The 20,608-nt window shown below is 43.7% G+C and overlaps 1 protein-coding gene across 7 annotated transcripts in view; it reads left to right on the forward strand.

Annotated features, from left to right (window-relative positions):
- Positions 1 to 20,608, forward strand: part of CNTN1 (contactin 1) — a 370,454-nt gene that overhangs the window by 296,697 nt on the left and 53,149 nt on the right. For 6 of the 7 annotated variants that reach the window (XM_039340675.1, XM_039340674.1, XM_039340672.1 and 3 more), the window contains 2 exons: positions 9,129 to 9,287; positions 18,353 to 18,502. In XM_039340675.1, coding sequence (XP_039196609.1) covers positions 9,129 to 9,287; positions 18,353 to 18,502 — 309 coding nt within the window. The remainder of the gene's footprint in view (positions 1 to 9,128; positions 9,288 to 18,352; positions 18,503 to 20,608) is intronic. The other variant, XM_039340676.1, reaches the window with a different exon arrangement.

A 20,608-nucleotide genomic window follows, 5' to 3' on the forward strand; every position in this document is an offset into this window, starting at 1 on the left:
TTGATCCCAGGGAATATGTTATTAAGTAGGTGATATGTTTCTTCACTTTGTTAGCATTTGATGATGACGAAGGTGTCATCAACATAGTGTGTCCAGAATTTTGGTTGGAAAGGATGGATTCGAGTTGTTGCATGACTGCTTCTGCTATTAGGCCTGATATCAATGATCCCATTGGGGTACCTTATACTTGCGTGTACATTTTCCCATTGAACTTGAAATATGTGTTGAGGTCTAGATCCAGGAATTTCATGATGGTTTCTGTGGACATGTTTTGTAGTAGCATCATCCTTGTGGATATGGTGTTAAGTGAGTAGGTGGTGAATGGTTTGTTTAGCCAGGTCGATGTCAGTCGAGGTGAAGAGGGTAGTGATGTCGAAGGAGTCCATAATTTCTTCCTTGTTGTTCTTGGTGTGTTTGATGTATTTGAAAAATTATTCTGGGGAGTTTATTGAGTAGATTGAGTCATTGACCAAGTATCTGAGTTTCCTCTGCAGGATTTTTGCTAGTTTGTACTTTGGTGTTTCAGGTAGAGACACAGTTGGGCATAAGGGGTTCTTGTGTATTTTGGGGAGTCTGTAGAACCTGGGTGTGGTGGAATCTTGTGATTGCATGTGCTTTCTCTCTAGTGGTTTTAGCTGTTTTTCTTTTTCCATGTTTCTTAGGGTATCTTTTATTTTGTTCTATAGCAGTTTTGTAGGATCATTGTGGATTATTTGGTAGGTGCTGGTGTCATTGAGATGGTTTTCAGCTTTGTAGATGTAGTCAGATTTGTCCATTACTACCATCATTCTGCCTTTTCTTGTTTCAGTGTCTTTAGTACTCTCTTCTCCTTTTGGATGAGTGTTTCATTTTGTCTGTTGCATTGCACATTGGGAATGATTCTTTGTCTAATATCTTCTTGTGTTTCTTGGTCCAGGTGGTCTGTTTTTAGAATGGATTCAAGATTGGTGAGGAATTCAATGGGGTTGGCATCTTTGTGGTTGAAATTGAGGCTGTGTGTGAGGATGGTCTTTTTGTTGTCAGATAAAGGTCTGCTAGATAGATTTCTGATCCATAGTTTTGAGTTCGTGTCTTGTGGGTTTGGAGTGATGGTATTGAATTTCTCTTGTAGTGAGTTTCGTTTTGGGGTTTGTATTTTGTTGGCATTCCTGTGGATCATACATTCTAAGGTGTCTGTCAGGTCTTGTCCAATGGAGTTGAGGCATGTGGGTTTTTTGTTTGCCAATGATGCATTGGTATTTTTCCAGGCAGTTGTGGGCATCACTGATCATGAATCGAAGCATTTTTGCACCCATTTTGGAAGGCCAGTTTCCAAGCTTGGGTGGTTGATTGGTGGTCGGTAGTGTATGTGTAAGGACCACCCCACTTTGCATCTTAAGAAGACAGAACTCTTGGAATCTTTCTTCCAACAGGCATCTTTAATAAGAGAAACTGGTTGCAGGTATTCTAGACAAGACTTGGGGACCAAGCCCTACGGTTCAAGGTTTTAAGGGGTCCCCAGCAGCCCAGCCCACCCCACCATCTTTCCAGCAGCAATCTCAGGTGTTACATTTCCACCCCCTTTTCCTCACTGCCGGTGGAAGGGAGACTTCAGAGAGGAGCAGATCAAAGCTGATGGCCCCATTGTTAGTCCTTTTGGTAAAATCCACATTCAATCCCCTTTGAAGCTGTAGTGAAGGAAGTGAGGGCCATAAAGTCCCTTTGTTCACCCCCCTTCCCCTTCATCGTATGACAGAATCCAGAGAGGGCAGAAATGGGGTTTTCCATAGTTGATAACTAGAGATGAAATATAATTGGATTCTGACATCCTGCCCCCTTAAAAATGAGATAGATCCACCTGAAAGAAACAAAACAAGTATACAAGTTAGTCAGGCTTGTTAGGATACTCTATGTGAAACTTCTCTAATAGCTTCAGGGCTCTGACATGACGTTTATTTTGTGAGGCAGGGAGGTGTTTCCATGCAACTAGGTACTGAGTCACTCCATGATATCTCCTAGAGTCTAGGATTTCCTTTATTTCAAAGTGTTGTTCACCCTCCACCATGATTGGAGGTGGTGGGGGGGGATTTATGGCCGTAACGATGACTGATGCTCTCTTTTCAGCAAGCTGCAATGAAAAATTGGGTGTATTTGCCTGAGATTTTTGGGTAATTCTAATTCTACTGTTACTGGGTTTATGATTCTTTTAATTGGAAAAGGCCCTATATATTTTGGTCCAAGTTTTTTACAGGATTGCAGGGACTTTAGGTATTTTGTAGATAAGTACATTTCTCCTATAATGAATGATATAGGCTCAACCCTTTTTTTATCGGCTTGTGCTTTGTATGCCTGCCTAGCTTCATCTAGGTCTTTTCTAACTATTGGCCAGGTATTTTGTAATTGTTCCATCCATTCTTTCAGTGATGGGATGGTCGGTTCATTTGGGGTTAATTCTGGCATGGGGTTGAAACTTTGACCGGTAACTATTTGAAAAGGAGTGTAACCTGTGCTGGAGTGGACTGCATTATTGTAGGCAACTTCTGCAAAAGGGAGTAGGTCCATCCAATTTCTTTGCTGAAAATTAAGAAAACATCTTAAATATTGCTCAAGTACTGAGTTCATTTTTTCAGCCCCCCCCCCATTTCCTTGTGGATGATGGCTAGATGTCAGTCCCTGAGTGGTCCCTAAAAGGGATAAAAATTCCTTCCAAAATGCAGATGTAAATTGCACTCCCCTATCAGAGATAATGTATTGGGGTGCCCCATGCAATCTGTAAATGTGCTGGACAAAAAGTTTCGCTAAGGCTTTTGCGGTGGGAATCTTTTGGCAAGGGATAAAATGCACCTGTTTGGAAAACAAGTCCGTGACCATCCAGAAAACAGTATTTCCATTGCTTTCTGGCAATTCCACTATAAAGTCCATGGCTATTTCTCTCCAGGGGGCTGAGGGATTTGCCACTGTTTGTAATAGTCCTGGTGATTTCCCTTGCAACCTCTTTGCAGTTGCACATTTTGGGCAGCTGGCCACGTAGCTTTCTATGTCCCTTTTTATGGATGGCCACCAAAATTGCCGTTTAATTAAGTGTAAAGTTTTCACAAATCCAAAATGCCCTGCTGTTTTGTGTCATGGCAAAGCTGCATGAATGTGACTCTTTGGGTTGTTGGTATATATAACTTTTCCCTTACCCAAGGCAACCCGTCTCTCATTGTGCACACATTTTTGTTTTTCTGGAACCATTCATCTGTTTCCAGACTTTTCCGGAATTCAATTCCAGTTTGGCTGTCCAGTTGTGGTTTTAATTTAGCATGGATTCTGGTGGTTACTGGTGCTGCCAGTTGTGACTCTGCCATCATTGGTTTAGAGTCTGTGGCTCGTGTGCTGTTATATTGGGGCATGCATCTGCCAAGAAGTTCTTTTTGCCCGGCAAATGTTTGAGCTTAAATTGGAACTGGTGAAAATGCTGGGACCAGCAGGCATGTTTGGGATTGAGCTTCCTGGGCACTTTCAGGGCTTCCAAAATTTTTTGATCAGTCCACACCTGAAAGGGGATTTTGTTGCCTTCCAGGAACTGTCGCCACGTGAGTAATGACCAACGTATCCTGTATGCTTCTTTCTCTCAGAACAGCGCTGTTCTGTTTCTGTGACTTTCTTGGATGTATATGCACAGGGTTGCAATATCCCTTCATCGTTTTCTTGTAATAGAACAGCCCCCACTGCCACATCACTTGCATCCACCTGTATTACGAAGGCTTATTCATGTCTGGGTGCCTCAGTATTGGTTCGGCAGAAAAAAATCTCTTTAATCTCTCAAACGCTGCTTGACACTCCATTGTCCATGGTAATGGTTGGCTAGGTTTTACTGAGGATGCTCCCTTCGTTTTTAGTAAGTTAGTGAGGGGCAGGGCTATCTGGCTAAATGAGGGGATGAATTGGCAGTAAAAGTTTGCAAAGCCCAGGAAACTTTGTAGTTGCTTTCTTGTGCGGAATGGTGCCCAATCTAGTACTGCTCTGACCTTCTCAGGGTCCATTTCAATGCCCTGTGGGAATATGCGATAACCTAGGTAGTCTATCCTTTCCTGGTGGAATTCTCATTTCGAGAGTTTGGCCTATAGGTGGGCGGCTCGCAGTTTCTTTAAAACCGCTCTGATTAGGTTGACATGTTCCTCTTTTGTTTCGGTGAAGATAAGAATGTCGTCAAGGTAAACAAGGACCCCCTTAAACAGGTGCTCCCTTAGAACATCATTGATTAATTGCATAAATACTGTGGGGCACCCTTGTAATCCAAATGGCAAGACTTTGAATTGATAGCACCCCATGGGGCAGTTAAATGCGGTCTTCCATTCATCCCCTTCCTTAATCCTCACGCGATAGTAAGCTTCCCTTAGGTCTAGTTTAGAAAATTATTTCCCTTTCGAGAGGTGTGACAACATGTCCTTCATGTGGGGCAGGGGGTATAGGTTGCTTTCACTGATTGTATTCAGGGCCCTATAATCCATGCATAAGCGTAAAGAGCCATCCTTCTTCTCTCGAAAGAGGACCAGGGCAGCTACTTTAGCCTTGGCTGGTTCAATGAACCCCCTTTGTAGGTTCTTCTTTATGAATCTCTCCATTTCCTCCTTCTCCTTTGGGCTCATGGAGTATAATCTGGGCTTCGGGAGTTTTGCCCCAGGCTTGAATTCAATAGCACAGTCTGTGGGTTGGTGGGGGGGGAGCTCATCCGCCCTCTCCTCACTGAAAACCTCAGCAAGGTCTCGGTATTCCTCTGGTATTTCTGATAGTCCCTTCTTCTCTCCCATGGATGCTTTTTTCTGTTCTTGATTCTGTTAGCCCCCTTTTGGCTTTTAAGTCCATGGGGTCTCCCTTCGGGAATTTGATTTCTGCCGTTCTCCAATTCACCCAGGGGTTCCATTTTTTTAACCATTCCATCCCTAGGATCATTGGGCATTCCATGCCTAGGGTCACCACAAATGTTATGTCCTCCTCATGTTTGCCCAGGGAGAGGTGTATTGGTAAAGTGGATAGGGTAGCTGGCACCCTCCCTGCTATGGACCCATCTAACTGGCCAAAGGAGATTGGTTGTTCCAGTCTCCTCGACGGAATGCCCAGAATCCCCACTAATGTCGGGCTAATGAGGCAGCGGGTGCAGCCAGAGTCTATTAAGGCTTTCACCTTCACGGCTTCGGGAATGGGGGGAATTAATATAGTCACTGTCTTGAGGATGGGTGCAATGCGTCCACTTACCAGGGGTTCGCCCTCCGAGCTGTCATCTGAGGCATCCACCGGCCCTGCAGTGTAGGCTGGAGTTCTTTCCCCCAGATGAACAGAGGTGGGTGGTTCCACAATTTCCATCATTCTCATGGCAGTTTCTTTTGGCTTAGCTGAAGACTTTCCAGATTTACTGATTGGGGATCTGTCTGGGTTGTGCTGGGGGGCTTTGGAGCGGCATTCTACAGCTCGATGCCCTTCTCTTCCGCACTTGAAACACCCTATTTGCTTCTTGACTGTAGCCAATGGTTTCACTGGTTCGTGTGTCAACTCAGGCGGGGAGCGGCTCCATTGTTTTCCTCGGCGGTGTCTCTTCAATATGTCGATCTCTGCTTCCTCTGCCAAGACGTACCATTCCTCAAGTTGGTGTGGGTCCCCTTGGGGCAGGCAAGCGTCATATAGGTCAGTGGTTCTTAACCTGGGCGATATTGCCCCCCAGGGGGCGATTCCATTTTTCAGGGGGGCGATGGAACAAAAAGGGGCGACACGAGGGCAAAGGAATGAAAAGGGGCAATATGGAGGCGATGGCGCGAGACGTTTTGGGGACACTTTTGAGATTCGTACAGTGAATCGCTGTATATCTGTCGTATAAAAACATCGGATCACTTGCTATTAGTGGATTGAATTGTGTTTTCAAATGTTCCTCCAGCTAGCTTCAGTACAGAACGCCGTACATATGTGAATACGCATCGCTTATCTTCATGCGCATTGTGCAGCAGCCTGTACCCATACAGTGGCACGCCATTGGCCAGAATATGGGAGATATGGGAAAAAGACTGGAAATAAGTATGTCCTGATGACAATTTTAAAGAAAACAAAAAATGTGTTTGCATAAATTGAAGAATTATTTCCTATGTTGTGATTGAGAGGTTATGTTGGGGGAGGGGGGGCGATGACAACTTCCTCATTGGCTCAAGGGGGCGATTCGTTCAAAAAGGTTAAGAACCACTGATATAGGTCATAATTTAGTCCGTCTTTGAAATGGCTAAGGAGGATGTCTTCTGGCCCGTTCAGTTTGCTGGCAATGGCCCGGAATTCTTGTGTATATTCAGCCACCGGGCGTTTGCCTTGCCTCATTGTTTTTATCCTTTCGCGGGCTTTGCGATCAGCCAGGGGGTCTTCAAATCACCTTCTCAGAGAGGACATGAAACGGTTGAAGTTATTGAGTTCTGGGGCATTGGAGTCGTGCAAGTTCACCACCCAGTCTGCAGCCGGTTCGTCCAGGGCAGATTGCACGATCCGGATGCGGGCTTTGTCGCTGGGGATGTCCCGCCCATATTCCTCCATGTAGCTGAGGATTTGGGTTAGGAAAAACCCCAAGCGTGTTGGCTCCCCTTTGAATTTCACCTCCAATGGCAGATGTCTTGGAATGGATCGGTGCCTCCATTGTTGGTGGTAATGTCTTCCGTCCAGATCGCCATCTGTGGTTTGGTAGGGGGTAGGGACTACTGGATCGGCAGATGTCCCCGGGGTTGCAGGTTCCACTTCCCTCTCAGTGTCTCTTCCTTTGCGGCTCCAGGAACTGGGGCGGCCGTAAGGCTCAGGATTCTCCTCTCCTCGGGAGCTGAGAGTTCTCTTCATCAGGTCAATAGCTTTCTCTAGGATCCAGTCTGAGTACGGTGCCCAGTTTCTCCCTCTTCACTTGCGTGCAGGGATTTCTCCATCTCCTGCTTCCATTCTGGTTGCTTGGCCACCCGTCTAAGGGTCACCTTTCTTGACTCCTTTCCCCACTCGCTTTTCTTTCCAACGCCCATTGACCAGCGAGGTTTGTGGTCCCGTGTCTCCACACTTCTTCTCCTGAGGAATCTGACCTCTCGGATCCCGACATCGGGCAAGGTTCCAGTCGAGGCAGCGGTTCTCTTTCCGGGGAGTTTTCCCCCTTTCTTGCTCCATTGTCTGATATGGTAGTTGGGGAGGGAAACTGGTGGCACGGAAAGAGGCCGACCCTCAGGTTCAGCAACTGTGATGATGTTGGCTCTGGCCTCAGCCAAGTGGCACTTCGGCTGCACTAGGGATGCCCGGAGTGAAGAATAGCTGCGGCGGCAACCCGCCTTCCACTTTTGCGGCTGCAGAAGTTTCCCTCCAATCAGTCTGATGCACCTGAAGGGGAGAGGGTTGAGAGCCTCCAGGCAGAGGCCACAAAAGGAGGAGAGGATCCTGCAGCGGGCAGCACGGGTCTGCGTGGAGAGACAATCCGCTGATTCCCCACCCGGCAGGTGGGATCACGGACCAGCCAAGGGAAGGGAAGCCATTGTCCCTGGCATTGTGGAGTCTGCAAAAGGAAAGAACCTCAGAGCGGCAGCGTGGGGCTGCACCACAGGATGATCTGCCGATTCCCCACCCGGCAGGTGGGATCACAGACCGGCCGAGGGCAGGGAGGCCATTGTCCCCAGCTTCAGCCAGGTGGTGTGCTGGCTGCTGGGCAGAGGCTGTGAAAGGAGAGGACCCAGAGCAGGGAAACCATCATCGCAGCACCCGGGGATTGTGCATCACCGCCAAGGAGGATGAAAGAGGAGGGCTGGCCGGGGACGGGATGGCGGCAGGTGCAGCACTGCCCACGGGGGGAATCTGACCAGCCGCAGCCTGGAGGGGGGTGGAGAGGCTGAGGGAGCCTGAAGAGAGGCAGGCACGGTGCTTGGTGTAGCCACTCTCCCCCCTCCCCCCATATCCTGCAGAAGGGCTGGCTTGCTTCAGCGTCATCTGGGCAGGCCTCGCCGCTGATTTGCCCAGCAATGCTGGCGAGCCCGGCCTTCCTTCCTTCCTTCCTTCCTTCCTTCCTTCCTTCCTTCCTTCCTTCCTTCCTTCCTTCCTTCCTTCCTTCCTTTCTCCCTCCCCTCCTTCCTTCCTCTCTCTCTCTTTCTCCAAAGTCCAAACTTATGTGTCCTCCTTCTTCTGTAAAGTGCGCAGACGCCATGTCCTACTTGTCTTCTCCAAATTCACATCCACCATCACTTCCAAAGGCCATCTCGCTCACTCGCTCTCTTGCTGTATTCCCGCCAAAACCTACTTTTATATTGGTTCCCCTCTCCCTGCTGAGCTTTCACAACTGTTCCCATGAGAGCGCTGCTGAATTCGGTTTTCCTGCCCTCTTCAGTTCCTACTAGTCAGGTGCACGTGGAAAAGGGGAGAGCAGCATCCCTCTGGCGCACGTGCTGACAGGGCTCTGCATGCCCAGTCTGGCACGCGTGCCATAGGTTTGCCACCACAGTCCTAGGGGAAATTCTTTTATTTTGAATTTTCTTTAAAAAAAACTAAAATGAAAATTTAAAAATTAGAGACTAGAGGGACTAAATATCACAACTACAAAAATTACAAAAAACTCATAAACTGAACTTACAATTACAGAATGAAGCAAAATATTCTAACATTGGACATATTGATGAATATTTTTGAACAATGAACTCAGAAGTTAATTTTAATGGTGCCCACAGAGACATCTGCCTCAATGGAATGACTATGTTTAAGAGATATTATGGAAGAAGAACATGTTCTACCTGACAAGATAGAGACTGATTTGAAAGTGGATTTACAGATGATATGCTACAAGAATGACATGGAAAAAGATGCACTGGACATTTAAAAGAAAGCTGCTGATGTCTTAATATTGTATGAAATTTGTATGAGACCAAAACTATGATGTTACTAAATAAAATGCCCTTTTCAATCTAGTATTCCCTAGTATTGTTCAATAGTCAACATTTCATTTGGCCATACTACCTGAGGATTTGGAGATAAATTTTAATATATGAGAATAGTAAAATACAGAAAGTTGTAATGAATTTAACTCAATTAAATATGATGATAGTTTAAACATTTTATTTTTTTAACATTGGTTCACTTTTTGGCAAGATTGTGTTACAATTTTTCATGGAAATATTTTTCAGGTCCCCCAGGACCCCCTGGAGGACTCAAAGTAGAAGACATTAAAAATACATCTGTATTTCTTACATGGAGCCGTGGGATAGAAAATCATAGTCCTATATCAAATTACACTATTCAGTCAAGGACTTTTCTGTCCGAATATTGGAAAGACATGAAAACAGGTAAGGAACCTATTAAAAATATTAGCTTGGGGCCTAAATAATAAAATATCATTCTTGGTATAGTTTCATTCATAAAACACTTTTATTAGCAGAACACTGTTTTAATTACTTCTGATAATGTGCTACCAAGCTAGAAACAACAACAAAATGAATCAGTTTATATGGTAGTACTTGTACTTTTGGCTCAACAATCGTTTAACCACTAGAAATGCACTTCAAAGCTCAAAGTATAGCAGGTTTTCATATGATTTTCTCAAGCTTGTTAAATGTCATAAAATATTACATTACTGCAACAACAGCAAAATAATTTTGCTAAATTAGCAATTATTTTGCTAAATTGTACATCTTAAGACAAAATTGCTATATTTGCACAGCATATAAGCCTAGCCAAAAGTCTAGCTCAGCATGTTGTATGTACCTGGCCATTTTTCTAGCATGCATTAGCAAGATGTGTTGAGTGAAGGGAGGTGTATTTATTTGGGCGTAACATGTTACAAGAATATAAAACTGTCTGTTGTAAATCCAGAATTATGGCTTATTTTTAAGAAGGATTGAATATTTCTTCCCTGCCACAATTCTTTTGCAAATCCCCTCCCAACCTGTACATTTTACAATTTGTACATTCACACTCAACTTGTCCCAAGCAAAGGTCTTCCAGGTGATCTTCAAATCTATCCAACTTAGTAACAGATGTGTGTAATGTGTTTATATTTCTGTGCTTTGTCTCACTAATTTATTCCATTGTTATATGGATGTAAGATGACCTCCTCAATTTATAAAATTAGCATTGGTTAAAATACATAACTTACTTTAACTACCATAGCCTAGACCAGGGGTAGGCAACCCAAAACACTCAAAGAGCCACTTGGACCCATTTCCCACTGAAAACAAAACACTGGGAGCCACAAAACCCTTTTGCTATCTAAAATGAAGATAACACTGCATATATCATTTTTTACCTTTAAAATATACATACATACATGCATGCATGCATACATATACATATATCTCATAAAGGTAAAACAGGATATACTGTATGCAGTGTTATCTTCATTTTAGATGTCAAAAAGGTCTCTCTCTGTCTCCCTCCCTCCCTCCCTCTCTCTCTTTCTGCTCTTGGTCTGCCAGTCCTCTTCCCCCACTCTCTCTCTCTTTCTCTCCCCCCCTCCCTCTCTCCGATCTTCTGCTCACCTGGCAAGTTGCCTTCAAGCTGTTCTCCAACAAGCTCGGGGGTAGGCAACCTCAGCTCTTTTATGACTCATGGACTTCAACTCCCAGAATTCCTGAGTCAGCATAGCTGGGCTAGCTAGCTCTCTCCTGCCCTTCCTGCTTCCTGCAGAGACGCAGCAAAGGGAGGAGCCCCGCCCAAAAAGCTTTTCAGCTTGTCAGAGAACGTGAGTCTACTCTCTTTTACACACACACACACACAAAACCACAAACACAAACACAGAGAGAGACAGATATAGAGAGAAGGGAAGCGCAAGTGCCCCTCTCTGTCTCTCTGTAAATGGCAGAGGAAGCTGGGAGCCACAGGGGAAGGCTCAAAGAGCCGCATGCGGCTCCGGAGCCGCAGGTTGCCGACCTGTGGCCTAGACACATTAGAATATAAATTGGGAAAGTGAGATACGTATGAAAAATGGGAAGTAGTGTAAGGAACAGATGGACTGGTAGGATACTCTGCACTAATCATCATTATACAGATTTTAAAGTAAAGTGTAATGCAATATATTTGCATATGCCCTTTATATTCCTTAATGCCTTTGCCTGTTACTGGCAAGACTGTATGTATCTAAGGCAACCTGTCAGAATCCAATTATATTTCATCTTTAGTTATCAAATATAGAAAACCCCAATTCTGCCTTCTCTGGATTCTGCCATAAGAGGAGAGAAGGGGGAGAACAAAGGGGTTTTATGGCCCTCACTTCCTTCAGTATACTTCTAAGGAACCGAATGTGTTCATTGCAACCTCAAAGAGTTTGAATGTGGTTAGCACCAAAAGACCTTATAACAAAGGAGGCTATTTACTTTTCATGTAGTTTATCTGAAGTCTCCATCCAGATGGAAGAAAGGAAAAAAGGAGTGGGATTGTGATGCCTGGAAGGGGGTGTGTGATTGGGTGGGACTACTGGGAAAACCCTTAAAACCTCGAATGGGAGAGCTTGAACCCCAAGTCCTGTCTAGCACGCCGGCAACCATTTTCTCTTAATAAAGGATTGCTGTTGGAAGAATTATTCCAAGAGTTCTGTCTTCTTAAGATGCAAAGTGGGGTGGGCCCTTACATTAGACAGGACTTGCAAAATTAATCCACCTGGAAGGGAGACCCTTGCCGGGGGATTTTGCAAAAAATTACCATGTCAGACAATGGAGCAACAGAGGGGGAAAACTCCCTGGAAAGAGAGCCGCTGACCCAGTTGGAACCTTGCCAGATGTTGGGATCCGAGAGGTCAGATTCCTCAGGAGAAGAAGTGGTGGAGACATGGGACCACAAACCTTGCTGGTCAATGGGCATTGGAAAGAAAAGTGAGTGGAGAAAGGAATCAAGAAAGGTGACCCTGAGACGGGGGACCAAGCAACCAGAATGGAAGCAGGAGATGGAGAAATCCCTGCACGCAAGTGAAGAGGGAGAAAGCTGGGCACCGTACTCAGACTGGATCCTAGAGAAAGCTATTGACCTGATGAAGAGAACTCTCAGCTACCTAAGAGAGGAGAACCCTGAGCCCTACGGCCGCCCCAGCTCCTGGAGCCGCAAAGGGAGAGACACCAAGGGGGATGTGGAACCTGCAACCCCGGGGACATCTGCTGATCCAGTAGTCCCCACCCCCTACCGGACCACAGATGGCGATCTGGACGGAAGACACTACCACCAACAATGGAGGCACCGATCCATTCCAAGACGTCCGCCTTTGGAGGTGAAATTCAAAGGGGAGCCAACACGCTTGGGGTTTTTCCTAACCCAAGTCCTCAGCTACATGGAGGAATACAGGCAGGACATCCCCAGCGACAAAGCCTGCATCCGGATCATGCAATCTGCCCTGGATGGACCGGCTGCAGATTGGGTGGTGAACTTGCATGACTCCAATGCCCCAGAACTCAGTAACTTCAACCATTTCATGTCCTCTCTGAGAAGACGATTTGAAGACCCCCTGGCTGATCGCAAAGCCCGTGAAAGGATAAAGATGATGAAGCAAGGCAAACGCCCGGTGGCTGAATATACCCAAGAATTCCGGGCCATTGCCAGCAAACTGAATTGGCCAGAAGACATCCTCCTTAGCCATTTCAAAGACGGACTAAATTATGATCTATATGACGCTTGCCTGCCCCGAGGGGACCCATACCAACTTGAGGAATGGTACATCTTGGCAGAGGAAGCAGAGATCGACATATTGAAGAGACACCGCCGAGGAAAACAATGGAGCCGCCCCCCGCCTGAGCTGACACATGAACCAGTGAAATCATCGGCTACAGTCAAGAAGCAAATGGGGTGTTTCAAGTGCGGAAGAGAAGGGCATCGAGCTGTAGAATGCCGCTCCAAAGCCCCCCAGCACAACCCAGACAGATCCCCAGCCAACAAATCCGGAAAGTCTTCAGCTAAGCCAAAAGAAACTGCCATGAGAATGATGGAAATTGTGGAACCCCCCACTTCTACTCACCAAGGGGAAAAAACACCAGCCTACACCACAGGGCCGGTGGATACTTCAGATGACAGCTCGGAGGGAGAACTCCTGGTAAGTAGACACATCGCACCCATCCTCAAGACAGGGACTATATTAATCCCCCCCATGCCTGAAGCTGTGAAGGTGAAAGCCTTAATAGCCTCTGGCTGCAGCCGCTGCATCATTAGCCCAACACTAGTGGGTAATCTGGGCATCCCATCGAGGAGACTAGAGCAACCAATCTCATTTGGCCAGTTAGATGGATCCATAGCGGGGGGGGTACCAGCTACCCTAGCCACTCTACCAATACACCTCTCCCTGGGCAAACATGAAGAGGACATAACGTTTGTGGTGACCCCAGGCATTGAATGCCCAATGATTCTAGGGATGGAATGGTTGAAAAAATGGAATCCCTGGGTAAATTGGAGGACGACAGAAATCAAATTCCCGAAGGGGGACCCTATGGACTTAAAACCCCAAGGGAGGCCACCAGAATCAAGAATAGAAAAAGCATCCATAGGAGAGGGAAAAAGATTAACAGAAATACCAGAGGAATATAGAGACCTTGCCCTCAGTGAGGAGAGGGCAAATGAGCTCCCCCCCCCACCGACCCACAGACTGTACCATTGAATTCAAGCCTGGGGCAAAACTCCCGAAGCCCAGATTATACTCCATGAGCCCAAAGGAGAAGGAGGAAATGGAAAGATTTATTAAAAAAAAACCTAGAGAGAGGTTTCATTGAGCCAGCCAAGCCTAAAGTGGCTGCCCCGGTCCTCTTTAGAGAGAAGAAGGACGGCTCTTTACACTTATGCGTGGATTATAGGGCCCTGAATACAATCAGTGAAAGCAACCTATACCCTCTACCCCTCATGAAAGACATGCTGTCACACCTATCGAAAGGGAAAAATTTTTCTAAACTAGACCTAAGGGAAGCTTACTATCGTGTGAGAATCAAGGAAGGGGACGAATGGAAGACTGCATTTAACTGCCCCATGGGGTGCTATCAATTCAAAGTCTTGCCATTTGGATTACAAGGGGGCCCTGCAGTCTTTATGCAATTAATCAATGACGTTCTAAGGGAGCACCTGTTTAAGGGGGTCCTTGTTTACTTGGACGACATTCTTATCTTCACCGAAACAAAAGAGGAACATGTCAACCTTGTCAGAGCGGTTTTAAAGAAGCTGCGAGCCGCCCACCTATATGCCAAACTCTCAAAATGCGAATTCCACCAGGAAAGGATAGACTACCTAGGTTATCGCATATCCCCCCAGGGCATTGAAATGGACCCAGAGAAGGTCAAAGCAGTATTAGATTGGGCACCACCCCGCACAAGAAAGCAACTACAAAGTTTCCTGGGCTTTGCAAACTTTTACCGCCAATTCATCCCCTCATTTGCCCAGATAGCCTTGCCCCTCACTAACTTACTAAAAACGAAGGGAGCATCCTCAGTAAAACCTAGCCAGCCACTAACATGGACAATGGAGTGCCAAGCAGCGTTTGAGAGACTAAAGAGACTTTTTTCTGCCGAACCAGTACTAAGGCACCCAGACATGGACAAGCCCTTCGTAATACAGGCAGATGCAAGTGATGTGGCAGTGGGGGCTGTTCTATTACAAGAAAACAATGAAGGGGTATTGCAACCCTGTGCATATACATCCAAGAAACTCACGGAAACAGAACAGCGCTGGCCCGTATGGGAGAAGGAGGCTTATGGGATACGTTGGGCATTACTCACATGGCGACAGTTCCTGGAAGGCAACAAAATCCCCTTCCAGGTGTGGACTGATCACAAACATTTGGAAGCCCTAAAAACATCCAGGAAACTCAATCCCAAACAAGCCCGCTGGTCCCAGCATTTTCACCAGTTCCAATTTAAGCTCAAACATTTACCAGGGAGAAAGAACTTCCTGGCAGATGCTTTATCTCGCATGCCTCAATATAACAGCGCATGAACCACAGACTCTAGACCAATAATGGCAGAGTCACAACTGGCAGCACCAGTAACCACAAGAACCCAAGCCAAATTAAAACCACAACTGGACAGCCAAACTGGAATTGAATTCCGGAAAAGTCTGGAAACAGATGAATGGTTCCAGAAAAACAAAAATGTGTGCACAATGAGAGACGGGTTGCCTTGGGTAGGGGAAAAGTTATATATACCAACAACCCAAAGAGTCACATTCATGCAGCTTTGCCATGACACAAAATCAGCAGGGCATTTTGGATTTGTAAAAACTTTACATTTAATTAAATGGCAATTTTGGTGGCCATCCATGAAAAAGGACATAGAAAATTATATTGCCAGCTGCCCAACATGTGCATCTGCAAAGAGGTTGCAAGGGAAATCGCCAGGGCTATTACAACCAGTGGCAAATCCCTCAGCCCCCTGGAGGGAAATAGCCATGGATTTTATAGTGGAATTGCCAGAAAGCAATGGGAATACTGTGGTCTGGACAGTCACGGACTTGTTTTCCAAACAGGTGCACTTTATCCCCTGCCAAAAGAGTCCCACTGCAAAAGCCTTAGCAAAACTTTTCGTCCAGCACATTTACAGATTGCAGGGGGCACCCCAACGCATCATCTCTGATAGGGGAGTGCAATTTACGTCTGCATTTTGGAAGGAATTTTTATCTCTCTTAGGGACCACTCAGGGACTGACATCTAGCCATCACCCTCAGACAGATGGACAAACGGAACGGTGCCATTCAGTACTTGAGCAATATTTGAGATGCTTTTTAAATTTCCAACAGAGTGATTGGATGGACTTACTTCCTTTTGCAGAAGTTGCCTACATTAATGCAGTCCACTCCAGCACAGGTTACACTCCTTTTCAAATAGCCACCGGTCAAAGTTTCAACCCCATGCCAGAATTAACCCCAAACAAACCAACGATCCCTTCGCTGAAAGAATGGATGGAGAAACTACAAAACACCTGGCCAATAGTCAGAAAAGCACTAGATGAAGCTAGGCAGGCATACAAAACACAAGCCGATAAAAAAAGGGTTGAGCCTACACAATTCATTATAGGAGAAATGGTGTACTTATCTACAAAATACCTAAAGTCCCTACAGCCCTGTAAAAAACTTGGACAAAAATATATAGGACCTTTTCCAATTAAAAGAATCATAAATCCAGTAACAGTAGAATTAGAATTACCCCAAAATCTCAGGCAAATACACCCAATTTTTCATTGCAGCTTGCTGAAAAGAGAGCGTCAGTCACCTCTACGGCCAAAAATCCCCTCCCCCACCACCTCCAATCATGGTGGAGGGCGAACAACACTTCGAAATAAAGGAAATCCTTGACTCTAGGAGATATCATGGAGCAACTCAGTACCTAGTTGCCTGGAAACACCTCCCTCCCTCACAAAACGAGTGGGTCCATAAATGTCATGTCAGAGCACCGAAGCTATTGAAGAAGTTTTACACAGAGTATCCTAACAAGCCTGACTAACTTTTATACCTGTTTTGTTTCTTCCAGGTGGATCTCTCTTATTTTGAGGGGGCCGGATATCAGAATCCAATTATATTTCATCTTTAGTTATCAAATATAGAAAACCCCAATTCTGCCTTCTCTGGATTTTGCCATAAGAGGGAGAGAAGGGGGAGAACAAAGGGGTTTTATGGACCTCACTTCCTTCAGTATACTTCTAAGGAACTGAATGTGTTTATTGCAACCTCAAAGAGTTTGAATGTGGTTAGCACCAAAAGACCTTATCATAACAAAGGAGGCTATTTACCTTTCATGTACTTTATCTGAAGTCTCCATCCAGACGGAAGAAAGGAAAAAAGGAGTGGGATTGTGATGCCTGAAACTATCACTGGAAGTGGGTGTGTGATTGGGTGGGACTACTGGGGAACCCCTTAAAACCTCGAATAGGAGAGCTTGAACCCCAAGTCCTGTCTAGCACGCCTGCAACCATTTTCTCTTAATAAAGGATTCCTGTTGGAAGAATTATTCCAAGAGTTCTGTCTTCTTAAGATGCAAAGTGGGGTGGGTCCTTATTCAACCCTAGAGTACAACTCTATGTTTTATACTATATGTAGCATGGGTATATCGCCTTACAGCTAAATTAGAAGAACCAGTTCATAATTTGTTCTATTGCATCTTATCCATTATGCTTAAATTGTTGCTGTATGTGTTGTAACTCAAATTACTCCCAATTTATTTGTTGTTGTTTAATATGAATGCACAATTTGATTTGTGTGGGTCCATATTCTATAGATGCCATTTCTCTTATGAAACCATGTTAACTACAATGGTATCCTTCTTAGCTATCTATTTATATAAGGCTTGGGAACCATATAGTTTTGAGATCATGGTTGGAGGAATAACTTCCAGAATTATCAACTAAAAATACTGAATCATTTTTGGGGGGTCAGCTTTGTATAGATGACAGAGAACATCTAAGCCAGTGTTTCTCAACCTTAGCAACTTTTAAGATGTGAGTACTACAACTTCCAGAATTCTCCAGTCAACAGGCTGGAAGTTGAAATCAACACAATTTAAAGTTGCCAAGATTGAGAAACACTGATTTTAGGCAGTATGAAAATATTCTCAAAGAAGGATGAAATGAGCTCGTTAAAGATTCTACTAGACCTATTATTAATAGGATGTTCATGTAAGAGCAATATCAAAGAAAACGCTTGTAATATCCAAACAATATTATTTGCAGACTGCTTTTCAAAAAATTGTATCAGCAAGCACAAAAACAGTGTTTCTCAACCTGGCTGTGGAATTCTGGAAGTTGAAATCCACATGCCTTAAAATTGTCAAGGTTGAGAAACACTGCACAAAAACATTATCTTAGCACTGGTTTGGGCAATTGGTTCTTTTGTAATATTTATTACACCAATCACATTGATTACCAATGTGCTTCTGACTAATATTTCAAGTAATTGTTTTACCCATTAAATACTATAATATCGTTTTAAAAAGTCAGTCCATGATTATATCATGAGGTATTTCCTAAAGGATGTGCAGCTATGAATGCAGTTATCTCTTGACATTCAGACTGTTCAGAATTTTGCACTTTTTTTCAAAAGGTGCATAAAAAGGTACAAAAACAATTACCTACATTAGTGAAAAATGTATAAACACATATATGGAATGTAGCTTTTAAACTGCAGCTATTAAAAAAAACGAAAGTTCTTTTCAAAGAAATGTGTTGCATACACATTTTATTTTTAAAAATTACAACCTGCTGAATAAATGAACAAAAACAATTCAAAATGGGCAAAATGAAAAACAGAAAAATCATCCTGGCAGATTTCTCCATCCCTATTTATGGATTCATTAGAGAAATTAAACTTGTTTATTTAGCAACCAAAATCATTTGAGCAAGCCAATATTGGATGTTATGATATTTTTGTTGCGGTGCTGTTTTTAATTATTGTCTTTTCTTGTATTTAGATCCTTCCATTGTTGATGGAAATGCGGAATCAGCAAAAGTTATTGATTTAATTCCATGGATGGAATATGAATTTCGTATAATGGCCACTAATATTTTAGGGACAGGAGATCCTAGTATACCATCACAGAAAATTAGAACAGAAGGATCTCGTACGTACAAAAAATGTTGCATTTGATTTAATTGTTTTGAAGTTCAGAATGATTATTTGATTATTTGATAACTTCAGTGAATTATTACATATGCAAAATTGAACACATTTTCTACACATTCAAGCATTTGTGTTTCTGAATTTTTTTCTATACTAGAATCACTTTAAAAACCTTTACTGGAAGATATAAAGCCAAACACATCTTCAAACACATCCACAAATAGTCCTCGATTTATAACTGTTCATTTAGTGACCATTCAAAGTTACAATGGCACTGAGAAAACTAACTTATGACCATTTTTCACATGACCATTGCAGCATCCCTGTGATCATGTTATCACCTTTTGTGATCTTCTGACAAGCAAAATCAATGGGGAAGACAGGTTCATTTATCAGCCGTGTCAATAATGGAACAATTGCAGTGATTCACTTAACAACTGTGGTAAGAAAGGTTGTAAAAGGGCGCAAAGCTCACTTAACAACTATTTCACTTAGAAACAGAAATGTTAGGCTCAATTGTGGTCATAATTTGAGGACTACCTGTATTTGATTTCCAATATATAGAGAGTTCTCTTAAAGCACATTATATTCTCCTTTACAACTTTGAGCCTTCCGAAATATCCTAGGGTGGGATTGCCCAGAACTGGACTATTCTGTCTGCTCTACACAAGAAATGCATCCATTAAGAGATGCATTTTAACTAAATATGAGAACTTTCAGATAGTATAATATATTAAACTTAATCATGTTCAGTATATTATAAAGTTATTTTTAATAACTTAAAAAAATAATGCATCATTTTTATATTTTTAAAAACAAATATATCTTAGCTTTTCACCAGTTCATCTGGTACTTAAGTCAACTTTAGATTCCTACAATTGCTAATTCATTAAGTGAATTCTGAAGTCATTAAGCAAATGTTGTGATTAAGCAAATACCATGGGCATTTTTCACTGGACACTAGAAGTAAATGACAAAAACCAGAAAAAAATGTCACAAATTATGGTCATGAGACTGCAGAACATGCAAACAACCATAAAGGTGAGCCAGTTGCCAAGCAGCCAAAATGCAATCACATGACCTCAGGGGTGTGCAGTTGTTGTAACTTCAAAAATGGATTATAAGTAGATTTTGGGGAGTCAAGCATAACATCAAACAGTTATTAAGTGATCACCTGTAAGCCGAGAACTATCTGTACGATGAGCACTTTTTATGTTTTGCTTACCAACCAAATATAATAAAGAGTAAAGATTTATGTTCTCAGGAGCAGAATTTTCAGACCCAGCTGATGGACAATAATAAACATATCTCTTTCTTTAGCCAGACAGGTAGATGTATTTGATTTAAAGTGTTGGCACTCAAGGTTGACATGTTCCTCTTTTGTTTCGGTGAAGATAAGAATGTCGTCCAAGTAAACCAGGACCCCCTTAAACAGGTGCTCCCTTAGAACGTCATTTATTAATTGCATGAAGACTGCAGGGCCCCCTTGTAATCCAAATGGCAAGACTTTGAATTGATAGCACCCCATGGGGCAGTTAAATGCAGTCTTCCATTCGTCCCCTTCCTTAATTCTCACACGATAGTAAGCTTCCCTTAGGTCTAGTTTAGAAAATTTTTTCCCTTTCGATAGGTGTGACAGCATGTCTTTCATGAGGGGTAGAGGGTATAGGTTGCTTTCACTGATTGTATTCAGGGCCCTATAATCCACGCATAAGCGTAAAGAGCCGTCCTTCTTCTCTCTAAAGAGGACCGGGGCAGCCACTTTAGGCTTGGCTGGCTCAATGAAACCTCTCTCCAGGTTTTTTTTTTATAAATCTTTCCATTTCCTCCTTATCCTTTGGGCTCATGGAGTATAATCTGGGCTTCGGGAGTTTTGCCCCAGGCTTGAATTCAATGGTACAGTCTGTGGGTCAGTGGGGGGGGAGCTCATTCACCCTCTCCTCACTGAAGACTTCAGCAAGGTCTCTATATTCCTCTGGTATTTCTGTTAATCTTTTTTCCTCTCCTATGGATGCTTTTTCTATTCTTGATTCTGGTAGCCTCCCTTGGGGTTTTATGTCCATAGGGTCCCCCTTCAGGAATTTGATTTCTGTCATCCTCCAATTTA

This window comes from Crotalus tigris, unplaced genomic scaffold (assembly GCF_016545835.1).
Source record: "Crotalus tigris isolate CLP2741 ecotype Arizona unplaced genomic scaffold, ASM1654583v1 scf7180000017753.6788120, whole genome shotgun sequence".
In the NCBI taxonomy this organism is placed as follows: Eukaryota; Metazoa; Chordata; class Lepidosauria; order Squamata; family Viperidae; genus Crotalus; species Crotalus tigris.